This window comes from Hydra viridissima, unplaced genomic scaffold (assembly GCF_058129835.1).
Source record: "Hydra viridissima isolate aposymbiotic clone 2 unplaced genomic scaffold, HvirCarnegie_v1 scaffold_3, whole genome shotgun sequence".
NCBI classification, from domain to species: Eukaryota; Metazoa; Cnidaria; class Hydrozoa; order Anthoathecata; family Hydridae; genus Hydra; species Hydra viridissima.
Window position 1 is genome coordinate 15,931,012 of NW_028324302.1, and position 26,366 is coordinate 15,957,377.

At 27.7% G+C, this 26,366-nt stretch overlaps 2 protein-coding genes across 8 annotated transcripts; both read right to left on the reverse strand.

Moving 5' to 3' along the window:
* Positions 1-28: 28 nt before the first annotated feature.
* LOC145180327 (uncharacterized) lies at positions 29-15,504 on the reverse strand. Of its 4 annotated transcripts, none has more exons than XM_090080847.1 (6): positions 15,224-15,504; positions 13,793-13,926; positions 13,346-13,678; positions 5,290-5,568; positions 2,073-2,184; positions 29-1,856 (listed from the first exon to the last, which is right to left on the reverse strand). In XM_090080847.1, exons 1-6 carry the CDS (start codon positions 15,441-15,443, stop codon positions 481-483), a joined length of 2,454 nt encoding a protein of 817 aa, XP_089936973.1. In that variant the 5' UTR covers positions 15,444-15,504; the 3' UTR covers positions 29-480. The 4 variants fall into 4 exon arrangements, 3 of the variants coding, with proteins under 3 accessions (XP_089936973.1, XP_089936974.1, XP_089936975.1); XR_016450432.1 differs by lacking the exons at positions 29-1,856; positions 2,073-2,184 and adding exons at positions 3,857-4,387; positions 4,502-4,620 and having other exon boundaries at positions 15,224-15,503; XM_090080848.1 differs by lacking the exon at positions 5,290-5,568 and having other exon boundaries at positions 353-1,856.
* An 801-nt stretch (positions 15,505-16,305) lies between these two features.
* On the reverse strand, positions 16,306-26,366 carry LOC145202432 (GTPase-activating protein skywalker-like). 4 transcript variants are annotated; one of them, XM_090080853.1, is made up of 11 exons: positions 26,010-26,348; positions 24,517-24,803; positions 22,838-22,954; positions 22,643-22,725; positions 22,375-22,483; positions 22,203-22,285; positions 20,343-20,507; positions 20,145-20,230; positions 18,437-18,509; positions 17,517-18,325; positions 16,306-16,597 (listed from the first exon to the last, which is right to left on the reverse strand). In XM_090080853.1, exons 4-11 carry the CDS (start codon positions 22,703-22,705, stop codon positions 16,450-16,452), a joined length of 1,536 nt encoding a protein of 511 aa, XP_089936979.1. In that variant the 5' UTR covers positions 22,706-22,725; positions 22,838-22,954; positions 24,517-24,803; positions 26,010-26,348; the 3' UTR covers positions 16,306-16,449. The 4 variants fall into 4 exon arrangements, with proteins under 4 accessions (XP_089936979.1, XP_089936976.1, XP_089936978.1 ...); XM_090080850.1 differs by lacking the exon at positions 22,643-22,725 and having other exon boundaries at positions 26,010-26,366; XM_090080852.1 differs by lacking the exons at positions 22,643-22,725; positions 26,010-26,348 and adding an exon at positions 24,978-25,167.

The following is a 26,366-nucleotide window of genomic DNA, read 5'->3' on the forward strand; positions in this document are numbered from 1 at the left end:
CGCAATAAACAAGCGCAATAAAAATGAATTTCTTAAAAATTTATCCAGATCTATTTAAAGGAAAAAAACACAGAAAAATGTTTCTTTGTGTTTTAACTTATTGTAAAGCATTTAATGTCAATTTAAATTAAGGAACACAATATGCTAAATAAATTACAATTATAATTTACAATTTCTTTGAAATATGACAAATTTAGTTTTCTTTTCAACTACAATTTCAACAACAAAATTTTATTAAATTAAACATAAAAAGAAAAATAGCATAGACCACTGAGCATTGAATCTAAAAGTTAAATTCACAGGGGGTGCTTTCAAGATATTGAGATACATTTGAAAATTAGTTTTAAAAGTTTAAAAAAATAATGATAAAGAGTTAAAAAGCCTATAGAAAAATAAAAAAAGTAAAAACTTATGTAAAAATATTAAAAATTTCTTTTAAGGAAGACAAAAAAGAAAACTTTTGTTTTGTAAATCAAAGTGTTATGATAAAAATAATTCTTCGCAGGTTTGGTCCAAAACCCTAAAAGCAATTTGAAATTCACATAATGCATAGGAGTGACAGCCAGATGAAAGGAATTCCGCCATCAAATCAGATATAAATATGAGTTCAACATAAATTTTTGCTACATCATTTGGTGACATTTTAAGGAAAATTAATACTAGTAATGGAAGCAAATCATCAGCACTAACAGCAATCTTTGATCTATCAGGATTGAGATTGTTACGCATCCTCAGCTCTTCAACTTTTTTAACAATTATTCTCAGGGCTGTTGTTAAACACTGCATTTTCTTAAGCGGGCTATAGTGAGAGAAAATAGACTTAATTGTGCTGATGGCTGCACTAAAATGCAGTTCAAATGAATCAAACTCCTCATTTGATGCTATGCTCTCAGGAGTAACGCTTCTATTATTTGGTTTATTAGATATAGAGTTTCTACATTTTCTAAGAATTATTGGACTGTGATCAGGTGCATTTTCTTCTAAATAAGTCAAGATCTGATCTTCATACTTTGCACTTTTAACAGTTTTGGATCCAACATCCTCTTTTAAAAGTTTGTTACCTGATCTAATTAAATCTGAACTTGTTCCTTCATCATCTAAAGATATTCCATTGCTCATATTTCGATTCAGGACCTTCTCTTTGGATTTCTTAATGGTTTTTTTAATGGCTTTAATAGAATCCATTTGCTTCAAATAGGGCTTATGATCACTATTATAGTATTCTTCCTCTTCAAAATCAGAAAACAAATCGTCACTTTCTTCCAATATAGAAGAAGCGCAGTCAACATCATCTAATGAACTCTCACTACAAGATATGTTTTCATCAGACTCAAACAATGATAACCACCATTCTTTTTTAATTTGCAAGCCAAGCTTACAAATTTCAATTTGTTTTAATTTAAACATTCTTCTTTTAAGGGACTGAATATCTTCTGCATATGCCATACGATAGAGAAGTATCAGATCTCTTCCAATTCGATTATAAAAACATTTTTCATAACATAAACGTATCTTCCTTTTAAACATTAGATGAGTGTCAGTAAAATAATGTGACAGCATCTCAGTGATATGATACAGATGAATCATAATAAGATTTTTCTGATCATCAAGGAAATATTTATTAAATTCAACATCATTTTCTCCTACAATCAGGTAATCTTTATATGATGTCATAAACTGTGTTGAGTTTAGAGTAGAACTTTTAACTGATCTTAAGACACTTCTACATTTCAATTCTAACTTTTGATAGAAAGTCCTAAACATTTGACCAACAGGATGATTGGTATTATAAATCATTGAGCTTAGTCTTTGAGTCAAGGTTTGCCATTCAGGACAAGTTTGCAAACCATCCATTACTTAAAAAAGTAAAATTATTTAGTTAAAAAGTATTTCATGAAACCTTTTAACAAATTCTTAAGTTCTGCATTTATGCATAGTAAAAACAATGTGAAGGATGTAATTTATAAATATAAAATATACAGGGGATTAAAGTGAAAGATGACAATACTGTGTAAGAAAACAAGTAATAGACTTTCTTATGGTTTACCTGTTTTATCAAAAACTAAACTTACCATCTGTGGTTCTCTTTCCTTCAATTGTAAATTCTTCTCCACAAGACTCAAGACCTTTTTCTAAATCATTTATCACATTTTGTATGCATTCTCTGACGCTCAGTGCACGTAACTTAAAGTAAAACAGTGTAAAGTACTCAAAATTAAATTACTTCATGTAAACATTTTTCTCTAAATACAATAAAACCCACCTTAAAATAAGTTTTCCTTAAAAGGATTAGGGGTTTCCTTAAAATAATAAAAAATAATAGTTTGTACCCTATAATATTCCTAAACTTACAGTTATTTTACAGAAAATTCACTAACTTGTGAATCTCTATTGTTGAAATTGGAATATTGTTTTTTTTTGAGCTGAAAGTCCCACCTATAAGCAATGAAAGTCCCACCTATAAACAATTAAAGTCCCACCTATAAGGGATTAAAGTCCCACCAATAAGGGATGAAAGTAGGTACATTTCACTGTCTAGAATTGCAACATCCTCAGAAAAAAATTGATTTGAAATTGTTGAAACTTCTGTTTTTGTACCATAAAATACTAGTTAGAAAAATACTTATCAAATCTGATCTACTGGGAGCATCCACATGAAAATTGGTGGATATGTAAATAATATCTATGTTAATAAGTAGATAAATTTTATGCAAATATCTTGCATGGCTGTTGATTTATTTATACTTTAATGTTAATTTTCATCTAATTTTAACACTTTTTTGTCCAAAACATTTTTCACTAATCAATTTTCTACAGAGACAATATCAAAGGTATGTTTTTATAAGACATTTGTATATAATTAGTTAGTGAAAAATGTTTTGAACAATAGATCATTGTATTCAATCACAAGATAAAATGTTTAATGATTTACTAAATGAAAATTTTTAGTAAGATTTGATTACAGCTAACAGATTACAGAGATAGTAGTTAGCTAACAGATTACAGAGATAGTAGTTTTCTAAGTAAATATGTATTTTATGCAAGGGATATAAAGAATGCAAAAAGAGAGAAAATCTAAAAAAAAAAAAAAAAAAAGATTTACTTTCTTCAAAACATTTATCAAATTACATGCATGGTTTCTTGGCAAAATTCTTGAGAATAAAAAGGATTTTCTAGTTTTAAATAAGTTTCAGCAACAAAAAACAAAACTCTAGTAAAGAAAAATCTTTCTTCTCTAAATTGATTCTATGTTCTTACTTTTTAATTAAATTAAAACAGAGAAGTGGTTTTATACAGCTGACCAATCTTTGGGCAAACTCTGGATACCTGATTTATCATTTTTACCTGATCAGGTGATGATGAGAAACCTGGTGTTTTGCTTCAGCTACTTGTTTACTGAACAAGTCTAAAGATATATTTTTGTAACAAATAATTTCTTCCAGGTTATGAAAGACAGCATAGACTTTAGGAATCACACTTTCATTTCACATTGCAAGATAAGATACTCTGAACTAATCAGCCTTTCCAAGACATCATCTTCAGGTTAAAGCCAAAACATCCACTCATCACTTGGTTCATTTTCTTTAGGGTTTCAATAACCCCAAACACTTGCAATGCTGAACTTCTCTCAGCTAGTTGCTGAAGAGCATCCACGATTAATGACTAGTTTTTGAAACTCATTTCCTTTGAGCTATTCACCATCATCAGCCATCATCATCAGGTAGGAATTCTGCTGAATTTTTAAAGATGCATCTTTTTAGAATCTGGAACAAGTTGTTTAGAACATCCCAAAAAATTTGTAACTCAATTAGAGCAATGATGTCCAAGATTAAGGTTTCATCAGATCCATTAATGATTGGGATATGAACAACATCAAGCTTTAGCTAACACACTTTCTGAAACCAGGAAAGACCTCAGAGTTTTCAAGATTTTCAAATCCATTCCATTTTACACCATGTGCAAAAATGGATGCTTGGGTGTCTCTGGAATCCTAGCAGAATGCTTGCCATTTTCAAATCACAAGAAAAGATTGGCTAGACATCTTTAACCCCATTGAGAGACTGAACATTCTTAAGTCTTAAGTAAACTCTCTACAACAACATCTATTTTTGATGTTTAAAGCCACTGTATTTTTTGAGTCAAAAGTCACTTCTGAGTAGGGAACTTCTCTAAATCTTCAGTAAAAGGGTTCCTGTCAACTACCCAAGACAAAACTTTAGAAAGCTTTTTCCACCATCAATGCCGAGCTTCACAATGTAGTCAAATGAAACATTCCTCGATAGTAGAGCTGTTTTTAAAACACCAGCCAAATTCTTGTAGCAAACAACTGTATTGCCTGAGGTGTCACCAATATCAGAGTGTGATTTCATTTTAGAGTAAGTGGGACCTGAATAAATTATTAGATGTTTATTTAGTGAATATACATTATTCATATTAACAATGCAACTAAAACAAGTAAGAATTGTCCTAATGTTGCAATATTCATCAAATTATCAATTACCTGTCAGAAGCCTTAAGCATTTTCTTATGCATGGCAAGCACACAACTTTCCTATTTCCATCTTGATCTCATCCCTCATGAGAATAGCTTGATTAGGCATTTTGATTCTGAATTTTTCACCTAATATGAAGAATGGTTGTTTTTTTAAAATGATTTGAAAATTAGAAAATGTCCGCAAGAAAAAAGAAGTTGATATTTGCAATCCCTAAGGAATTCTTAAATTATCTTAATTTTAAATTATCAAAAAAATTTGTTTTAGCAATCCCAAAGATACACTCTCATTTTCCAGAAAACAGGCACTAATAAATATTATTAAAAAAAAAAGCGACCAGATAGAGATTTTTAAGCACAATTAACAATCTGGCAGTGAAAAGTGTTTTGGACAAAAAATGTTAAAATAAGATGAAATGAACATTGATAAAGTAAAAAATCAATAACAATTCAAGATATTTACATGAGTTTTTATGCTGCTAATAAGTCTGATTTAATAAGCATTTTTCTAATTTGCATTTTAAGGCACGAAAACAGTAGTTTTGACAACTTTAAAGTCAATATAATTCTGATGATATTATCATTGGATTTCAAAATTTGCATTAATAAACAGTGGAATGTGCCTACTTTCACCCCATATAGGTGGCACTTTTGAGTCAGCTCAATGGACAAACCCTATTTTTGGCAACAGTGGTCTGATTTGAGAATAGTTGACAACAGGGATAGTGCTCTAATTTGATAATAGTTGCCTGTTTATAAAGAGGTAAAAGAAAATTTATTATTCATAGTTAGGAATACCTTTTGATCAACAACAAACTTCAGCAATTTCTTTTCATCTTGAGCTCGGTTATACAAACTTAAATAATGGCGGCAAGAACTGTTTAGCTCACTTATGTTGTTTAAGAAAGGTAAACTGTTTTTTACAGTTGCTCTAAAAACTATAAGAGTTTCAAGTTTAGAAAACTTGATGTCTCTCAATTGACGGGCTTCTGATAGCTGCTGAGCTAGTTCTGCATTTGATGCTGTTTCAATTAAATCTTCTTTGAGTGAGTTAACCCTTTTCTGTGCATCATCTACCTTTTGAGACAAAAATAAAAATTTTCAACTATTAAAAAGCTAATTTATGCTGGACTTAATTGACACACATCTTTCATCAATCAAGTAAAACTGATTAATACAATTTTATTTACTAAGATTTGTGGCCTTGAGTTAAACTAAACTCATTATTAGTAAAATTTAATTGATTGTACATTAAGGTTATAACATTTTTACAGCTTCACGTTCCTGTTTCTTAACTCAATAAACTTTTGCCTAAAAACAAACAAAATAATTTTTATTCCAATATCTTTTTGGAAAACTTCCCTCTGAAATCAAAAAAATTAATTTTTTGAATGCTGATTAAATGTTTAGCGCACTTAAGATTAGATTATAATACTTTTGTTAAAAGTGAAAGTAAGAAATTTTAGTTATTTTAAAATCAAAATTTATTTATTTCATCTATTTGAATTACAATAAGCAAAAAAAAAATTAACATACATGCATTAACTAAATTTTTTAAATTAAAGCAACCAAAAAAAAAAACTTGAAAAAAAAGACTGCTCATAATTCTAGCATGCTTTCAATGAAATTAGATTTTAAGGCAGAGTTGAAAAACAATGTGTATGTCTGTCATTATTCTTGATACAAAGTTCAGCCTTTCTTCTGATAGAATTGAAACAACTTTTAATGGCTGTAGTTAAAATTCAATTGGATAACAGACATCTAACTGGCCACTGGAGTGACTGAATGTTGTTTTCTTAAAGTCAAGTAACTAATTTTCTTGCTTTGTGGCATGGAGGATTATCATGTTGGAACAATCATTTTGGTTCTTCAAAAATGTCCTTAATCAGAATCGAACAGTTCTTAAGCATCTCTATTAATCTATGTTAATCAATTAATCCATTACTTAAGAAGTGGAGCCCATGGCCTTCTTTTGCGATTTTTTCTTGAGATTCTGTAAACACTATAATTATTGGTGATACTTGTCACACTGGGATACCCCAAAGGCTTTTTTCTGCAGTACTAATAGTTTCTTTATACTTCTAAATGGTTCTTAATCCACATAAACAGGGTAAAAACTTGAGAGCTTAAAGCTCATTACAAATGAAACCACCAAGATGTATACCTAGCTATTGTTTAAATTATGGCATAACTAGTTTTTTCCCCACACTTTTTGGCAAATTTTTTAACAAAACTAACCAATTGAATTTTAACTACAGCCATTAAAAATTTTACACCAAAAATCAACTTTTTTTTAAACTTAGTATGAAATATAAGATGAAATTAGATAGTAGTCAAAAATCATAACAAAAAGGCAGCACTAAAAAATTAATTGGAGTGTAAATGTACTAAAATTGTGAGTGTTTTTTTTTTTAATCATCTGCAATTACTGTTTTACTATTACTTTTTTTTGAAAAAAAAACAAAAAAAAACAATACATCATACTTAATTTTTTTCTTTCTTTCTTCCATTTTATTTAACATGTTTTAATTGATACATAATAAAAAGATTGAAAAAGAAAGAACAAACTTACCACCTGAAATTCAAACTTAAAGAAAAATATTGCAATTTAATTCTTAAGTGTGATAAACTTTTGATCAGGATTGTAATTATTATGTAACATGCATGTTTTGTAACACACACGCACATGCACACACACACACACACACACACGCACACACAAACAAAAAAAAACACAAGAACTTGCAAATGTTCTAATGTTCTATTCTTTTTGTAACACTGCTTATTGCTCAGAAAAAAAATCAAAATTGTAGCTTGTTGTTTCTACAGAAAGTACCCTGCATCACTGTAGCATCCTACACACAGTATACTTCATGGTAAGTTGAGTATAGAGGCTTCTGCTTTTACTGATTCTCCGTTGAGTGCAATCTTTTTGATAAGGTATTAACACTTCAGACAAATTCTTGAAATCATTTTCATTATATAACTGATTAATAAATCAACAGAAAATGCTCTTTTTTCTCAAAGAATCTCAACACCTGTGTTGAGCTGATACTAAAAGTAGATTTATTTGGTTTCATTTACAAACTTTTATACCAGTTGAGATGCTAACAATTATTCAATATTTGGAGACATACAGTTACAACAAAGTTCTTCATCTATCACCAGATGGAAAGTAACAACTGTCAAACTGTGGTTTAGTAACACCTTAGCATTAGTTGTACCAGAAATAATGACTTTTATTGCACTCCATAAGCCGTTTTTAAGTACAATTACTTGATATTCATTTTCCTTAATGTGTTTGTCATCAACATGTAGAGACCATTTTTCCATCTATAATTTTTCAACCAATTCTTCCTTCAATTTAACAGCCTTTCTAAATATTGACTTATAAACTGCTGCTTGATTTGTGACCAAGTTAAAATGTCAATATCATCATGCAATAATTATTTGGATACTTTAGCCACTTTTTATTGATACTCTTGTGAATGTGACCAAGTTGGTTGAAACTTTATTCTTGTTGTATTTTCTGGCTGGTAGACAAATACTTTCATCTTTATATTTGCTGTCTTCATACTTAGCACAATTAGATACAAGATACTAGATATAAGATAATAGATACAATACCAGAAGATAATGAAGCTGATTCAGTAAACACTTTTAGTCTTCTTGAAGAGTAAAATGTTTTCCAACTTGCAATTTGAATTGACACTACTTTTCACATGTAGATAGTAAAGTTGTTTATCTTCTGTGAATAACTATTGGATATTAACTTTTGTAACATCAAAAATTTAGAGGAACTTTAATGAAACTTTAAAGAAATTTGATTTGTTCTTTTATTGTTTTTATAAAGAAGTTTATCCGTTTATGATACAAGACACAATTTATTTGAAAAAAAAAAAATTAAAATGTTACAACCATATTGTACATTCTGAAGAAGTAAAATACTAAAATATTCAAAGTAAAACTTTTAAAAATTACATAGAAATGAGAACCTAATGATAATAAGAGGAACTAATAACTATTAACTATAAATACTCTTAAAAGATCTTTCTAGCCTAAAAAAATTATTTTCAGCAATCCTTGAAAAAAACATTGAATTAAATCATTATAAAAATTAAAGTATTAAGAGAATATTTCAAAATTTTATTTAAATTTTTTCTAGATGCATAAGATAACATTTTGCTATAACAAAACACAAGAGCATAACTTATAAATAAGGTCATGATGCAATAATAATAAAAATCTGATGCACATAAGTTAGTCTTGTTTGTTGGGTAAACAAATTTAAAACTATCTTTAAACAGCTAACAGCAGTGCAACTCTGGCTCAACATGCAAGTGCATCCATATTTTACATTTGTACTATCAGTTTATATCTCTGAACCAAACAAAAGCAGCCAGAACTTAGAAAAACAATTAAAAAATTTTAATTGCTTGATGTATTTTATATCAGTATAGATGTTCAATTGACCAAGAATATATGTATGACCCAGTGACTAAAAATATACATCAGCTTAGATAGCTTTAAGTTAAATAAAAAAAACTTTTTCATTTTCAATTTTAAACTTAAAGTTAATGTAATGAATGTTAAGTGCATCAATCTGACACTGAATATTGAACAATAAACCTGGAGGAAGGGAGGGCAGGGTTGGGCAGGTGAGATGACCAAGAAAATTTTATTGTTGTAATTGCATTACATAAAGTTGGGAGACAGCAAACAGACATTTTTAACATTTTTAAATCTTTGGTTATCAGTTTGTGTATCACACTATTATACTGAAATAGGTACTCAAGGTAATAAATATTGATAAAAAAGTGGTTGCATGCAAATTGTATAAACTCCAGAAATAATCCAATCATGAGTAATAGAACCAGAAGAAGTTTCTAAACTATATCAGGAATAATTCTGTATTAACAAATCAATAAACAATTGATTTATTCATTTTAATAAACAAAAAGATTGGTTTTATCAAGGTGTAATTCAATTCATTCACAGACCTCAGAGAGGTTATCATCCAGTGTATGTGATAATTTGATGTCTTATATGATTACCAGAGCCACATTTTTGTGCTCAGGGTGTGAAGACGAGTGCAAAATCAAGATTTCTGAAAGTCAATCGGGTTTCTGAAAACTCAAATTTAAATCTGAACTACAAACTGTGGTCAATATTGGATAGTACTTATGTTATTAATAACATTTAAAACTCAACAATAACTAAAAATTGCTTAGTTACATATGAATAAGATATTTTAGTAATATTCAAAAAGACTTCTTTGTAAAACGTACAATTTTTAGTTATTTATGCAACAAACTTTTTTCTGTTTCTGTGATTTCAATCAAAAATAAGATAAAATCCATAAAGATAAGCATAACTTTGATGAATTCCAAAAATTTTGATTGAAAAAATCTGATAAAAAAAATTTGAAAAACTTCTGAAAACTTTTCCAATAACTCTAGAACTGCTTGAGATTGAAAACTCAAAGTTGGTAAAAATTAAAAAAATCAAAGTTGATGAAAATTGAAAAGTGGTTAAACAAAGCACAAAAATATTTCTTAGAACTTATCAACATTCTTATTGGATCTTTAAATATACTCGCTGCCCCAAATACTAGACAAAAAATGTATTTTCTGCTACTTTTATTGGACTGAACAGTGCAGTTGTATGATTAATTTTAACTAAAAGTTTGAGTAAAAAATTCCTTTATGAAATTTTTTGTTCAAATATTCAAGGTATGGTTGTTTTTTTATTTGAATAATAAATATGTTTTCTTTTTCTTATATATATAACTAAACAAGAGTAATTCTAACGCCTCCACATGAGAAGGATTATCCCACCACAGTAATCCCTAGCTCAAAGTAAAAAGTATTTTATGTAAAAATTAGAAGTACATTCAAATTTAATCCAAAAGTTAATGTAATTGTGAAAATTTTAAATTAAAACCAAAACAAAATTCAAAAGCACTAGATTCTGTCTACAAACCAGACACTTGAGTGCTTAAAGTGAAAAAAAAACTACCTAAGTGCACTGTGCAAACATTATTTTACTTCTTGGCAATTAAATTCAAATTGTTTTTCACTCTCTTAAGACAAGCTTAAAAGACTTCAAAATTGAACCACAAATGATAAAAAACTGCAATGTTTGAAAACTCAAAATACCTCTTAATAAACCCACTTCAATTTTCAATATCTAGTGCTGTTGAAAATATTATTCAACCAATGCAAGTCAAATAAGGAATATCATCTATGCTATTGTAAAGAGAAAATATCATCTATGCTATTACAAGGGGAAAAGGAAAATGAAAAATTACACAAATAGCACTTTTTTCCTGAATATTTACAAAAACTCTTTAAACTAAAAAATGCATCTAAGAATAGTATAAGACTGCAAAAAATGTATATATATATACATACATACATATATATATATATATATATATATATATATATATATATATATATATATATATATATATATATATATATATATATATATATATATATATATATATATATATATATATATATATATATATATATATATATATATATATATAGTTAAGAAAGTATTTACATTGGATTGTTGATAAGTGTCAAGAGACACTTTGCTTCCCCCAATGTTAAAGTGATAAGGTTTGAAACACTAAAGACATTTCCAAGCCTCATTAAGAAGCAACCAAGAACTGCCTTAACTCATGAGAAGTTGTTCACAGTTAATTCTGTGTCCAACAGTCAAACAAATAATTCTATTAGTCTTCAACAAATTGAGTAATTTCAAAGCATACCAAGAACACATTCAAAACTTATTACCCAGCATCTGTGATATCAAGTTTTTGGACTGGTTTCTGCAAAATACCTCCAGTTTTCAGGCCTGGTCATAAAGTTGGCTTCAATAAGTAAATTCAAATCCTGAAGAAATATGTCAAGCTCTGCTTAGTTGCCAACTACCCTCTTGCAATCCAATAAAATGGAGATCATGCTTAAACTTCAAAGAAGAATCAAAAGTGGCTTCAAGATAATCTGCTAAAACACTGGTCAAAAGAGCTTTAGCTGCCCAGCTAACTGGAATTGTATCCCTTAAACTACTAAATCTGAGGATTCATTGAGTCAAGAAATTATTGAAATCCTCACAGCTATATCAACGCTCTGTAGGCTGTTATCAAGAAAAAGTGGAATAAGATGCCCATGTAATACATCCAGACCACATGTTTAGGAATCAGAGCATATTGCTGAAAATTTTGGCGAATTTCAAAACAAAGTTTTGTTTTAAAAATTTATTTTATCTGCAGAAAGAATTTTTACAAAAGTTGCTGTTTCATTTGGTATTGAAATCATTACTAAGCCGTTTGCGCCAAGGGTTTTAATTGGATGGATTTCTGAAAATCGTTGAATATTTTTTACAACATGTATAAAAAATAAACATTTACAACAAACAAAACATATTAAAAAATAATTTTAGACAATGTTTGTTTAAACAAACAACAGGTACTATATAGGAAGCTATTTATTATGGCAAAAAGCATATTGTTCGTTTAAAGAACATCAAAAATATATTTTTCTATACAATCAATCACTGAATAAATAAATGTACAGCAATACTTATTTAACTAAAGTATAACAAGTATTTTTGTTCTTGATGAAATATGGATGTCAAAAAAAGAGTTTGAAAAAGGGATAGAATAGCAATTCTACAAACATCAGTTAAATTCACTTATCATATAACATACTCTATCCAATTACAACATACTCTGATGAACCATGAATTAAAGAAAACAATACAATGATTGTAAGAAAACAAAGACTAAACTTACAGATATTTGACTACTAAGAAATAACACAGCAGAAAGGATCCAATGACAACTGCTAAGTCTGAAAAAACAGGAAAAGTAATAATCAGAACTGACGAATGTGTTAAAAACATGCCAGAAGACATAAACCTTTGAATGAAGAATCAGAATTAATGGTGCAGATCAGATAAAACCAGAACAACTACCAAAAAAAAAGCAACAACAACAAAAAATAAATCAACTGTTTCTAAGGTCTACCCAAAGCGTACCAAATAACGATAACTGGAAAAATGGAAGACAAAACTAAATAGCTGTGAAAATGAAAGATAAAAAAGCCTATGTCGAAGTTGCTAAATCTTTTATAAACATACTGTAAGATTAACCTTAGTTAATAGAAACTCTTTTGTAATAAGTTGAAATAAAAAGTTTTGTTTACAACATTATTTTTAAGTTTTAAAATGAAATTAAACAAAATTACCAAGCAATAAATAATTAAATATTAAAAAAAAAATTACTAAAGTTGTAAAAGCAAACAAAAAATAACCTTGGTTTTGAAAAATAGAAAATAGAATAAAAAATAGCAATCAAAAAAGAAGTAATTGAAAGTTAAATGTTTCTGGTATTCTAATATTTTATCAATTTAATCAAAAAGTATTGCTCTATGCATGAAAAATTTATATTATAAAGGAGAAATGTTGGTTAGGAAAAAGCATCACACACAAATATACCAAGGCAGATATATTTATATCTGTTCAGTAATTAAAAGATAAGTTGATACAGAAAAGAGAGACAAAACCACAAAGTTTCTAAGAAAAGCTAGCAGAAGCCCTGACAGCTTTGTAAGAGGAAGAAGGAAACTCGTTTAAGAAAAGCAAACAGAATATTGACACAATGACACTTTAAACATCCCCTCATTTCATCATTAAACCCCCTTATGCACTTAAAATTAATTCTTATAATCACTCACAATCACAGCCTTCTTGTACTCATTATAACATTCTCACAAGATATAACTATTAAGCTGAAGCTGAAAAAAATATATTAACATTTATTATCATTAAGCTGTACCTCTTGTCTTATCAGTGTCTCTGCTTTTATTACATCAGATAACAGTATTTCAGCTAATTCTTTAGTAATCATTTTTGTTTCTGTTAAAGTTTCAATTGAAGGTGCAATTTCAGAATCTCTTATGTTTCTCATTTGAGAAAGGTAGTATTCAGCAAGCCTCGAATGCACAAGGGTTTGGTCATCTAGTTGAGATATGGATTTATTTTGAGTGTTTAAAGCTTTTACAACACATTGAAGATCTCTAGGCTGAATAACAATCTTTGATAAAATATAACAATGCATCATACGGAATAAACTTTGTTCAAATTGATATACTTTTTCTTTTCTGATATCCTAAAAAGAGTAAAATAATAGATAATAATTCTAATTGCTTAAAAACTAAACAAAGGAAAACATATAATACCAACATTAATTTTTAGTTCAGGAAAATAAACCTTTATAATTAACCTCATTTAATTCAGCCAAAGGATTGTTTTCAATTAACTGTATAGCAATTGTAAACAGCTCATCAATATCATCATCGAAATCATAGCAAGATGCAGCATTACCAAAAACAGAGTAAGTTGTTGGTGTACTATCACCTAAAGAAGTCAAAGAAATAATAAGAGTTCTAAAATTCATACAACCACTTAAATTAATTTACAATAGTAAGATAATACTTGTATTAAAAACATAATAATAAACAGAATAAAATAAATAAAAATCAACTGAATAATCTTGAATATCGCATCTCTCAAACATCCCTAATTATTTGAAGAGTCCAAATCAGTTTTTCTGTCTGTGCTGATAGGATAGGGTGGGGTAGAACATCCTTCTAAGACTTTTTTAAAAATATATTTTAATAAATATCAAAACTTTTAACCTACTATGCTCGATTAATATATATTGTATAGCTTTAGGTTCTGTATACTTCATAACAATTACTATTTTTTAATATTTCATTAAAAAAAAATTGTGCAAAGGAGCAACTTACCAAAAAATTTTCCACAAATTTTTCATTTTTTGGTGTTTTTCAGTACTCCCATTTCAATGTAACTTTCTATGTGTGATAGTGGGTTTTGTTAGAAACTTTCTATGGTGTGATAGTGGGTTTTGTTAGAAACTTAAGAAGTTTTTTTTTTCAATTTATGAAGTTTTAAACATGAAAAATCAACAATTAGTAGTATTTTCTTGGCGCCCAGCTTTTAAGACATTTTCCATAACTTCTGCATCAAGAGATTTGTGAATTGATTGAAACTGAGGCCAATATCTGCAAACATCTTTCACATGTTTTAATGTTGAAACTTTTCTTTGAAATATCAATCAATTTTGGCTGAGATTTAGTTGCAGCACAATCTTTTGTTTTTTCTTATTCGGATTTATCTCTTTATATTTATTTTGAATTTATCAATTATCAATTACCAATTACATAAATTGCATAAATTGCATAAATTGCATAAATTGCATAAATTACATAAATTACATAAGTTAAATAAATTACATAAATCTCTAGAGAAATAAATCTGAGAGAAAGTGAAAGTCAACCTGAAATTTCTTAATGAGGGGAGTGCAAAATTTTTTCAAGAATAAACTTTATTTTTATATTCATTATTTTTGTTTTTTAAAAAATCTTGTTAAATTTCATTTTTGATTCTTTCTGATAATGAAATCTCCTTTTAACCAAGATTCTGAGCCTCATTAGATCTGGAAGTATAAATTAAAGCTGAATTTCATAAGAGTTATTGAAATTAATGCATTAATTTTGCAACTCATAATTTTAAAATTTTATGAAATTAGAAAAAAGTTTTACGAAACAGAACAATTTCTGACTAAGTATAAATACTTGATTTTAGATCATACAGGTTTTAATACAAAGTTTATTACTTTATAGAAATATACCTTCATGCTGCTTGCCATTGGTCCAAGACACAACTCTAGTAGAGCAATCAATGCTAACAGATTCCAAAAGCATTACCTTAAACCATATTGCTGGTTCTAAATTATCTGTTAGCAGACTTGTTTCTTGACTTGATAAACCAACAATTTTAGGAATGTTACCATCTATCAAATTAATAACTAGCCATCTTTGCTGGTTCCCATTTTTCAAGTACAAATGCATTGTTATATATTGAACTCAATCATTATAGGTTAAAAAACTTTTCAGAAAAAATATTTTTTTTAAAGGATAAAGTAAAAGAGACAAAATAAAAATATCAAATTTATTTTATAACTATGTAAAAACGATTACATTATATAAATACGAATTTACTAAATATAAATACAACAAAAGAGGAACTTTTCAGATAATGTTAGTTTCTCTTAGTTTAAATATTATTACAAGAGAAATAAAAAATGAGCATCAAACTAATAGGTAGCAAGTCAAAAGCAAATTATATTTTTATTAAGAGAAGTTTGAGGAAAAACAACAGCTCTAAGCAAATAAAGATAAAATGTCAAGATTCAATTGAGAAAAACACTTCATATTTTACAGTAACAACAACAGCAAAAATAAACTCAAATGCTAAATTCATAATTAAGACTGCCATACAATTTATAATTTCTGGAAATCTGTACTACCAAATTTAATATTTACATGCATAATATAACAATATTGACATAAAATTATAAAAGAAAGGGCATGGACCATATTAACATAAAAATAAAGAAACGTAACAAGCTAAATTTGTAGGCAACAAGGAAAGAGCGCACATCATCACTGCATTGAACAAAAGTTGTTTTTTTTTAATTTAGATTTTATCAAAATTTACAAAAATATTAATCAAATACATCAACGATAAAATTAAAACAACAAAGTTCAGTAGGTAAGAAAAATAAAAAGAACAACATAACTTCTGCTTATAATAAATAATAAAAAATATATAAATACATAATATAAATTATATCATTGTATCAACTTGGAGTTTTAATTTTCATGCTATAGTAAATATATTGCATACAACAATTTGGTCAATTTGTTGAAATTTTCTCAGGGATTTTCCATTTTGGGAAAGGGAATTGTTATTAACAATTTACAGGTAATTAAAGTGCAAAAAAAAAAAAAAGCGAATTATATTCGTTATCTATAAAAACAGTAATAATATATATTTACAACGTTATAAGATGCCTCAGACTTCTTTAAACCCAAAAACATCAATACGTTGAATTGTGAAGTCCCCTTGAACACTAGATGTTAAAGGAGCATTGCAAAATGTTTCGCACCATGTTGATCTGCCATTTTGAATATCAGCATCAATCATTATGGCTTCACCATCCCTAGATTGAAAAAACAAAAGACTTAGAAGAAAAAACTAGGCTCTGAGGCTTTTAATACTTGTAAAAGGTAATTGATACAATTTACATGAGAAGTTACTTTAAATCAATTTCATCAGATTTGTTTTTTAAAGTTAACATTGCATTGTCAAATAGTTTCTAATCAACATGCTAAATCAAATAATGAGTGTGAAATTTTTCATTTAACTTAGTATAGAATCTTGTTTCATTAGAGTTGCTTGTTAAATACAAATGATTAGTGAATTCAAAAACAGAAAAAATTGGGTTAAAGTATTCTCAAAGAATTCTTAAATTCTATCGCTTTAGCCACAAAAATGTATTTTTCTTCACGTTCAGGGCCTAGTTCAAAATTTTTGAACATGATGTAAAAAAATGTCAACAAATAAAATTAGTACAAATACTTCTGCCTGGCAATCAATCTGTTAAAGTGGACTTTAAAGTCAGCTTTTTTTTTTACAAAAGGTTCTAGAAACTGTTAATTTAATTAAATGTTTGAAAGGAGGTTATAATTACTTTTTGGATCATGAAGGCTCTACACAATTTAAGCCAAATTTAGCCAAAAAATACTTCTAATTAAATAAAACCAACCACCAAATCAAATACTTGAAATAAACTTTAAAATTTTAATTCATTTAATTAAAATTGATATCTTTTTCTGTTCATACTATTGTAATTTGATGAAACTAGAAATATCTATGAAATCTGTTTTCTTACAGCTTTTAGTTTTATAACATGGTTTCTACAAGCCTCTAAGTGCAGAAAGGATTTGGAACAAAAAATAAACAAATAGCAGTCCATGTCTGATATTTTACCTCGCATACAATAATTCTTAAATTTAAAGTAACATACAAATGGCTTTGGATTTTAAAGTTTAAAAAGTTTAAACCAAAAAAATTATTACCCTCCTCCGATGACTATTCGATTGTTATCACAAGAAATAAATAGCTCTGCTGATCCAGTTTTCTTTTTTTGTTTTACTTCATCATGTTTTAAATTTTTTGTTTCATCTTCAATTATAAGATAACTGTCAACATGTGACAATTGCTTTCTGGCTTGGTTAAGAACAGCTCTTGTAGATAATGGCGTATCATCTCCTTTTTTTTTCACCTCCTCGCTTTTATCATCTCTCAACCTTGAATAACGTTTTTTATTACTAAATGAATCCACAATATCAATTTCATCTTGAACATGTAATGGGTTTGAATATTCATCTCCTCCGAAATGCATGTTTTGTGGTACAGAAGCTGCTAATGGAATTAAGCCATCTTGTGATGAGGAAAACTGTGAATCCATTCGTGAAAATTTATTTCCCAGATTTATTCCATCATGTTGTGAATCTCTGTGTGAGAATTTATTTGACAAACTACGCCTAAAAGAGTTTCTAACATGCTCATCAGATTTATTGGAAAATGTACGTCTTAAAGAATGCCTTAAGGATTCTTCATATCTATGAGATAAACTACGTATTAATGAATGTCTGGCAGATTCATCATGTTTTATTGGAGGTATGTCCTCATTATCTAAAGATTGTTTTTTAACAAACACATATCGACTTATATGATGCTCTGTATCTTCAGACATATTCCAATGGTAACATATAGAAGAAGGTAGAAGCTTGAACACAAAAGTTTCACCAGTACCAAAAAAAGAATTAGTCTGTTTACCAAAATGACGTTCCAATAAAGGGGATGAGAGATATGCACCAAAAACCTATATTCAATATAATTATTAAAAAGTTAGTTATTTCATTACAAGATGGTATATTAAGATATAATAAATGAAAGTTTCATATGAAGTCATAAATAAGAATATTTAAGATACCTCGCCCCTTGTTGTTTTGATGATAAATATAGTTTGTTCTTCTTCTTCACATTTTGCATAAAGCGTCTTTAAACTAAAGAAATTTAAAAGAATTTAATTTGTAATAATTTATTACTTTTTAGACATTTTTTACCAAAAAAAGGCATTTTGTAGATAAATAGCAGTTAGGAAATCACAAATTTGCTACAAACTTATGTATGCTAACTCTAGTTTACCTATTCTGAGTAAAAAAAATATATGCAGCAATGCATTTCATATAGCATATACAAAAAGTGGTTAAAAAGATGAGAACATCTTTTTAATTGCTATTATTTTGACCTCTACACAGTTTGCAATAAAAGCTTTTTAAATTGCAAAAAACCACAATAAAGATAAAGAAATCAATCATAATCAGTAAATAGTACTAACAATTACCTACCGAAAAAATTCCTCCAATATTTAAAAGTAAATCTTGAAGTTACAAAGCAAAAAGTGATAAAAAAAAGGTGGTTATCTCTTTGACTGCCACTGTATAGTTAGCACGAACATTATTATCATTTTTTTAAATTGAATTACAATACTATAATTTTTCAAACTGTTTTAAGAAATAATTTGCATTTTTAGTTAAAATAATTAATCAAGTTTTTTTTTTTTTTTTTTCATAGGAACCAGATTTAAAATTGATTTCTTTACAAAAATAAATTAAGTTTTTGAAAACTCATCTTTATTTTTTTTATAAAAATACAGTTTGTTCATACACACTGCATAATTTTCACAATTATTGTCTTAACAGACAGGTTTTATACATGATACAACCTTGAAATACAAATTCTTACAATTGCTTATTTGTAGATATTTTACAAAAATCTAATAATTATTTTGCATTAAAGTACATTCATTTTATCTATTTAACAGGATAATTAAGTGTTGGGAGTTTCTTCTCTTTGTTATGATAAACCCTATCTTTTAGTTGAGAATTGAATCTGGCTCAAATTTCAGTTTAATTCATTATACAACTTTTAATTCAAACTTTGTTGCTAAAAATGAAATAAACTGTTGTGACAAACCTTTTTTCTCTCCTTGTCTTTTCTAATTCCAAAGTGTATTGTTTGGAAAGCTGTTTTAGACAGTTAAGACTGATTTTTGAGGCGCAGTTTTATCATTTTGAAAAATGGTCAAAAATTTAGCTTATCATCATATTGCCCATTCTTTTCAAAATGATTTAAAAACATTCAACCAGACAATATTTAGCAGTGTTTAGCAGGTTATCAGCTTTGCAGGCAATTAAGTTTTTAAGTGGCTTTTCTTTGCCAAAACTGCATGATTATGGTAAAAAAAAATTATAAGGTGCTTGCCAATCCTCTTGTTTATTGTTTTAGCTTTCTGACCACTACTTTTAACTCTTTGGTGTCCAAGTTCATTCTTAGCACTTTGGATTATGTCAACAGAAATATTTAGATTAGATAGATATATAGATATTAGACAGGTGGTCATTTTTTCTGGTCAAAAGTGAATTTGTTTGAAATTAAAATTGCCACAAGAATATGGCAACTATTGTTTAAGTCAACTCAACTATTACATATTCCTGTCCTAAAGGCACAAAACCTTTGTGACCATATGTTAATTAGATAGTCCTTTTCCTCTGACAGACTTCAAGGAAATCTGTTTTTGAAGTTAAGCATTAGTTAATTCAAAATTTTGTAAACCTAACACAAAGTTATATCCATACTTATATCCATCATTACTGCTTGTAAACAAAAGATGTGGCTTTTTAATTTGAATTCGATCTGGCAACCATTCACATAATTTCTGCCACTAAAAAAGGTAATAAACTTTACATACCTTCATGTAAAATTCATGAAACTGTCCCAAATAGAAAACATTATTGTTCAAAGTTGATAAGACATATCTAAAATCACAGCCTGACCTGGATGGGTTCAATGATGTCAGAAACTTCTCTCAAGTCCACTGCTACAATTTGATGTGTGAAAATTACCTCTGTAAAGTCAAGTGTATGTGCATAACACATTTTAATGTTTAAGCTCTTTAGTTTGGAGATCTGCTTTGAAGTTAATTTCACCTTTAAAACATTCTAAAGTTAAAAAACATAAGTAAACAATTTAATGCCTGCTAAATTTTATAAAATTTTAGTAATCTTGTTTGTGAATTTTAACAATCAGTTAAGTAAAAACTAGAATGGCATATTCTTTTTGAGTAATTAACAAATACCAAAGACTTAAAGAAAAATTTTTAACAAATATCTTGGATTTATAGAAAAATATTTAAAAACACATCAAAAAACTGAAACTTATTTGAATCTCTTACGATAACTAATTTCAATGGGTAGAGATCTTAGGAATAATTTAGTTAAAAAAAAAAAAAAAAAATTTAGATATAAAATAAATAATTTACTACTTTTTTGCAAGTGGAATTTAAAAACAGACTAAACCAAATCCATTAATGTAAAAAAATAGAATACAATCACTTTAAGTTTTTTGAAATTAAACTTCCTATAGAGATATGCAGATATTTTATCATTACATCTCACTCTTCAATACATAAGTAAAACTAAATCACAAATTTGTGTTTCCCTAATGTTTTGCACGAATAGAAACATGTTACATCATAAACTTATGTTATCTTAAATGCATAAAGAGTTCTTTTTTAACAAACTTCAGAAAATTTGATTAATTTTAAGACTGGTATAGAAATTTGTACTTTATTCTTTATAATTTGTTGTTGAATTGCAAAACCAAATGCCAATCCTTAAACACATTCATAGAAAAAATGAAATATTTTTTGAATTGCAGAAGTATACTTTACAAGTGTTTTTTAGCTGGCATAATAAAAATGTTAAATATTTATTATGAAACTTTTTATCAGTTTTCTCTAAAATTATATAAATGAGAAATAATGTTAATATACAAATTTGTAACCAAATACATCCTTTTAATTTTTTAATTATTTTTTTAAAACCAAAACGCTGATTTAAATCTGGTTAAAAAATCCTGAAAGTATGTTTTGTCACCAGCATAATATTCGTTTTATTTTTTGATCATTTAAACTAATGTTTCTAAAAAAAACTTCAAAACACTCAGGATCAGGTGCAAATCAGAATCTTGATATTTTTGCAAAAATTCCTGGAAACTCGGATTCCCTTATTAATTGATGGGAAAAAAATGTTGAGCTGAAACTTACAGTAGTATTCTAACACTTTTGCATTAACCAATGAAAGAAATTTTTAGAGAATTAAAAATTAAAATGTTTTAATGTTTCACTTAGTGAAGCACATTTTTAAATTGAAGCCTGTTTCACTTTTGTAACTTTGTGTGGAGTTCAATTTTATCACTTTTATATTACATGTGATACCCTTAAAAATTACAATAAAAGTTGTGTAGGTATTAACTTGTGTGTTACATTGGTGATATTACAGATGTAAGATTGCCTACGTGGAAAAGTAATAGAGCAGAAGAGGACCACAAAACCAAAGATAATTTAAAAGTTTACTAAATCTTGAAGTGCTGATGACAAGCCACAGATAAGAAATCATTATAATTTTTCTTTTTTTATGAAACTTTTTTATATTATGGAGTAAAAAAAAAAAAAAAAGGGCTGACTGAAAATTAAAGAGACTACTTATCTAAAATTTTATGTAAAGTTATCTCACTGAATTTTAAATACCATTATGAGTGATAAACTTTTTAAAATGAAATTCTGACTTCCTTGATGCTTTTCTAATTTGTTTGATTGATTAAATCTGTTTGTTAATATATATTAAAAAGAATACCTTAACAAAAAGTTCTGGACCAATTTTTAGCGACTGAACGTATTGCACAATAGTTGTAACAAGATCTTGTGGAGAGGAGCATACTAAGAATAATTTTTATACTTTTGTTAAAGCAGAATTCATTGATGTTCAATTAAAAATTTAATTCAAACATAAAAATAACAAAACTTACAGAGCTGCTGAAAGCTCAATGAGTAGGAGTAAAACAGGGTTAACAGATACAAACCCACACGGTAAAAGATCTTTGGCCCTTCGATTAGGAAACAATCAACAATTCGAACCTATAATTAAACTTTAGTACTTTACATAGTTTGGGTAAATGATTAAAACTTAATTAAAAAAACTTATCTTCAATATTCAGCTTCTGAGTACATGACAAAAATGGTTTAGCACTGCACGGCCACCTATGAAAAAGACCTAAATCCTTTTTCAACAATTACCTTGAAACATGTGCCCAGCACATGTTGATCTAATGCAAAACAGGCTGTGCACAGTAATAACATGATTTTGGCTGGGTATCTAACTCTAAGACAAGTAGAAACTATAAGACAGAGAATTATCATTGGGGATAAAGTACCTGGTAGATTGCAGTCACCTTTAACTTTGTCATGAACTTAGCAAGCTATGTAACTTACCAAGTTAGCAAATGGAAGTCTATCAAACAGCATCTTTTTTAAAGATGGGAAAATGACCAGTTTAGATCCCTCAATATGTGAAGAGATAAAAGACTCAAGTCTACCATAGATTTTTTTCTATAATAACAAAAATTTTATTGCAAGTACTTTATTGCTTGATTTTTATTAACAAAAAAAAAACAAAGAGAAACAGGAAGTATTTAAGATTGAATTATCAAGATTGAAATACTAACTATTATAACAAAAAATGTCGGTGTTTATAATAAGAAAACATCTATAAAAGTAATTTTTATTTGCATCCAAAACCATTTTTCAAATTTCTTTTCTATGAGAAGCTGATCTGGAGCATTTAGGACAACAGTATATTGACTTGGGGTATTTATATGACTTAATTGAGTGGTTATCATAGTCATCAGTGATAAGCTGACAGTGAATTTTTAAACCCTTGGTATAAAAATTTATTAGTTCATAAAATCATCAGTTTTAAATTTTTGGAAGTTTCAAAATTTTCATGAAGAACATCATCAATAGAAATCAATTTCATAACTTTTCTTTTTTTGTTTGGTGTATATGATATAAATATATGGTGCCAAGATATATGCATAAGAAACATTAAAATCAGAATTGTTTGGTTCAAGTGATGATAAACTTAGATAACTATGAGGCTAAAATTTTTAAAACATCTTTTTTGAGAAGACAAACTTCATTGAGTGTCTATAATAATTAGGATTTATGCAAAATGTTATTTATATTTTCATGATAATGTATAGTTTCACAATAAGTTTTCTTTATTCTAATTCTTAATTTAATATAAACATAGTGTCCACAATATTTTCATTTAAAATTCTTTCATTTTTTCAAAAAAAAAAAATGTTTTTCAAGCTTTCTACTGATTCAACTCATTTTTCTTAAAACCATCAGTTTAATCTATACTATTCATCACAGCAACAACTTTTTTTGGCATAATTAAAAATAACTCATTGCAAAATAACTTTTTTCTTAACTTTTAACAAAAGCTATACCTCCTTAAAAAATTATATATCTTTACAACACCCTGAAGCAAAAAAAAAAAAAAAACATCTCAGTAATTTGGCACCATACAAAATTAATTCTTCTTTGGACATCACTTTACTTACCATGTATATAGAGAGACACAGCTTATTTTTTTTTACTACCAAAGGACTTAAAAATTTATTTACCTTTTATATTCTTCATCTCTCATAATTTTTCCTTTTATCTTTAGCTTTTGTTTTTAGTAAATGTTTGAAAATAATATTCCTTGTTTAAAAAACAAAACTTTCAGTTTCATTAAATCAATGGTAATGAAAAATTTCTTATGAGCACAGCAAAGAAGACATTAAACATTTTTTAAAAGCTATACAAATATCTGAATAAAGAATGCTAGTATTTTTAATCATCTGCACCACTCTTCTACTGACACCTAAAATATTTTTCTAGATCAGCCCCTGTCTGTTATAGATAGTAATTTTTTTTACAAGTGGATATCTTCTGAACACCACATACCACAACTCAACAGAAAAGAGATCAAGAAGGACAATCAAGCTCTTGAAATCTAATGATTTATCCAGTACCAATCATGTTTTACATCTGTGGGAAGTTAAAATGTATAATTGACAATATTAATTTTAAAAAATATAAATTTTGAAACTTAAACTTACATCCCTTGCTTTTAGGAGATCTTGCATCGTACAATCCGAGGCAATATTTTCACTTTTTGTTTCATCAAGAACATTTTTGTTCAATATACCAGACAAACATGCAAATGTATCTTCCTCACTCATGAAATGAAGCATTACAGTGGCAATTGGCTCTAGCATAGGACAATAAACCATGTTTGGATTTAATTGAGAGATTACATAAAGTACTTTGCATAACGAATAGCAGCCAGAAGGTGTAAGGAAGTGAGAATTAGTTGCAAGTTTCTCAAGGTTATAGTGAAAGTGAGCTAAAAAAAAGTCATATACTTTAGAACAAATAAAGAAAAAAATTATTGTAATAGATTCAAAGAAGGATAAAAGTCCATGAGTGAGATTATAAAAGATTTGTTGCTAGACACGTTAAAACTCAAAATCGAAACAAAACTTTAAGGTTTTTAGTTATCACTAACAGTGCCTCTAACCTTCTTAAATATTTACAAAAGTGCCATACATGATATGTAAATTTTCCTTGCAAAACAGAGTAAGTCAAAATAAAACTCCATATATAAACTTAATTTAAATATTCATGCCTTGGTGAAAAAAAAAGAATAAATGTTGTGAATTAAAAATATATTAGTTTAGTGCTTAATAAAACATTTGAAAATTACTTGCAGCAAGTGTTTTTCATACTTAACATTCTAGTCAAAAGTTTACATAATTAATAAACTGATTTAATTTGCTATTTTTTTGATTACTAAGTACTGAAGCAAGTTATTTCATCTTCTGAATAGCAGGTTAACTCCCCCGTGTTTGAACATGTCAATAAATGTGTTTTCAACCTGTAAAGTTATGTATTAGAAATGAACAATTATGTATATAAATGAGAAAGAATCATTAGTGTCTAAAATAAATAAGGTATTTGTAGTCAGTACAAGAATGAGAAAAAAAAGCAATTTTCAGTCTTTAACTCATGTTTAAAAGAAAACAAATTTGCTACAGATTCAGAAGAAGCTTATTGATTATACAAAGTTATATCAATCACAAGTGTGAGTATAAAATGAAGAAAGTATTTAATTGGGAATTCTATTATTGGGAATTCTATTAAAAAAAGAAGAGTTCAGTACAACAGGAGTAGTTGAGACTACTAGCAGTATTCTTACAGTATTACAATAAGTCAAAGTTTTAACATTTGCAATAGAACTCACAACAATGTGATTAGAACTGCCTACATTAGATACAACTTCATAATGCAACAAGTTATCTGAAGGGGTAGTTCCAGGTTCAGTACTTTACAAAATCCTGTTACTAGGCTGTGATAGACTGTGTAATAAAAAGATTTTATTACACCTATACTATATATTGGGTAATTTCTAACTAAGTGTATTTTCTTGCCAAAAACTTTTTGTGAGTTAGCAAAAAATCAAGTGAAATTTAAAATTAAAAAATAAACTTGCTAAAGATTGTGTTATCTGAAAACAGCATTAAAAAATCTGTGAGTATATATATGAACTTACTTTTTCCAAGGAGATCATCACAAGTTTCTTTATACAAGTTAGGAGTATTCTTTAAAACTTCTACCCCACCAGAAAATAAAAGCCAGTACTGCTTTCGTTGTTGCAATGGAATATTTTTACGCACTATCTCTTTAACATGACTATAATCTTTTGATGTAACATTACCAAGATTATGTTTGATAAGAATATTCTTAAGTGTAGCACTTTCTCTGAGATCAAGCTTAGGTTGCTCTAAAACTTTAATAGAATCTTGAGCACTTTTGTCAACCCAATCTTGTAAGATGCCAGAATCTATCATGCTATTATTCTTACATATAAACAACTATGTCTACTATTGCTAAAATAAGATATATATAT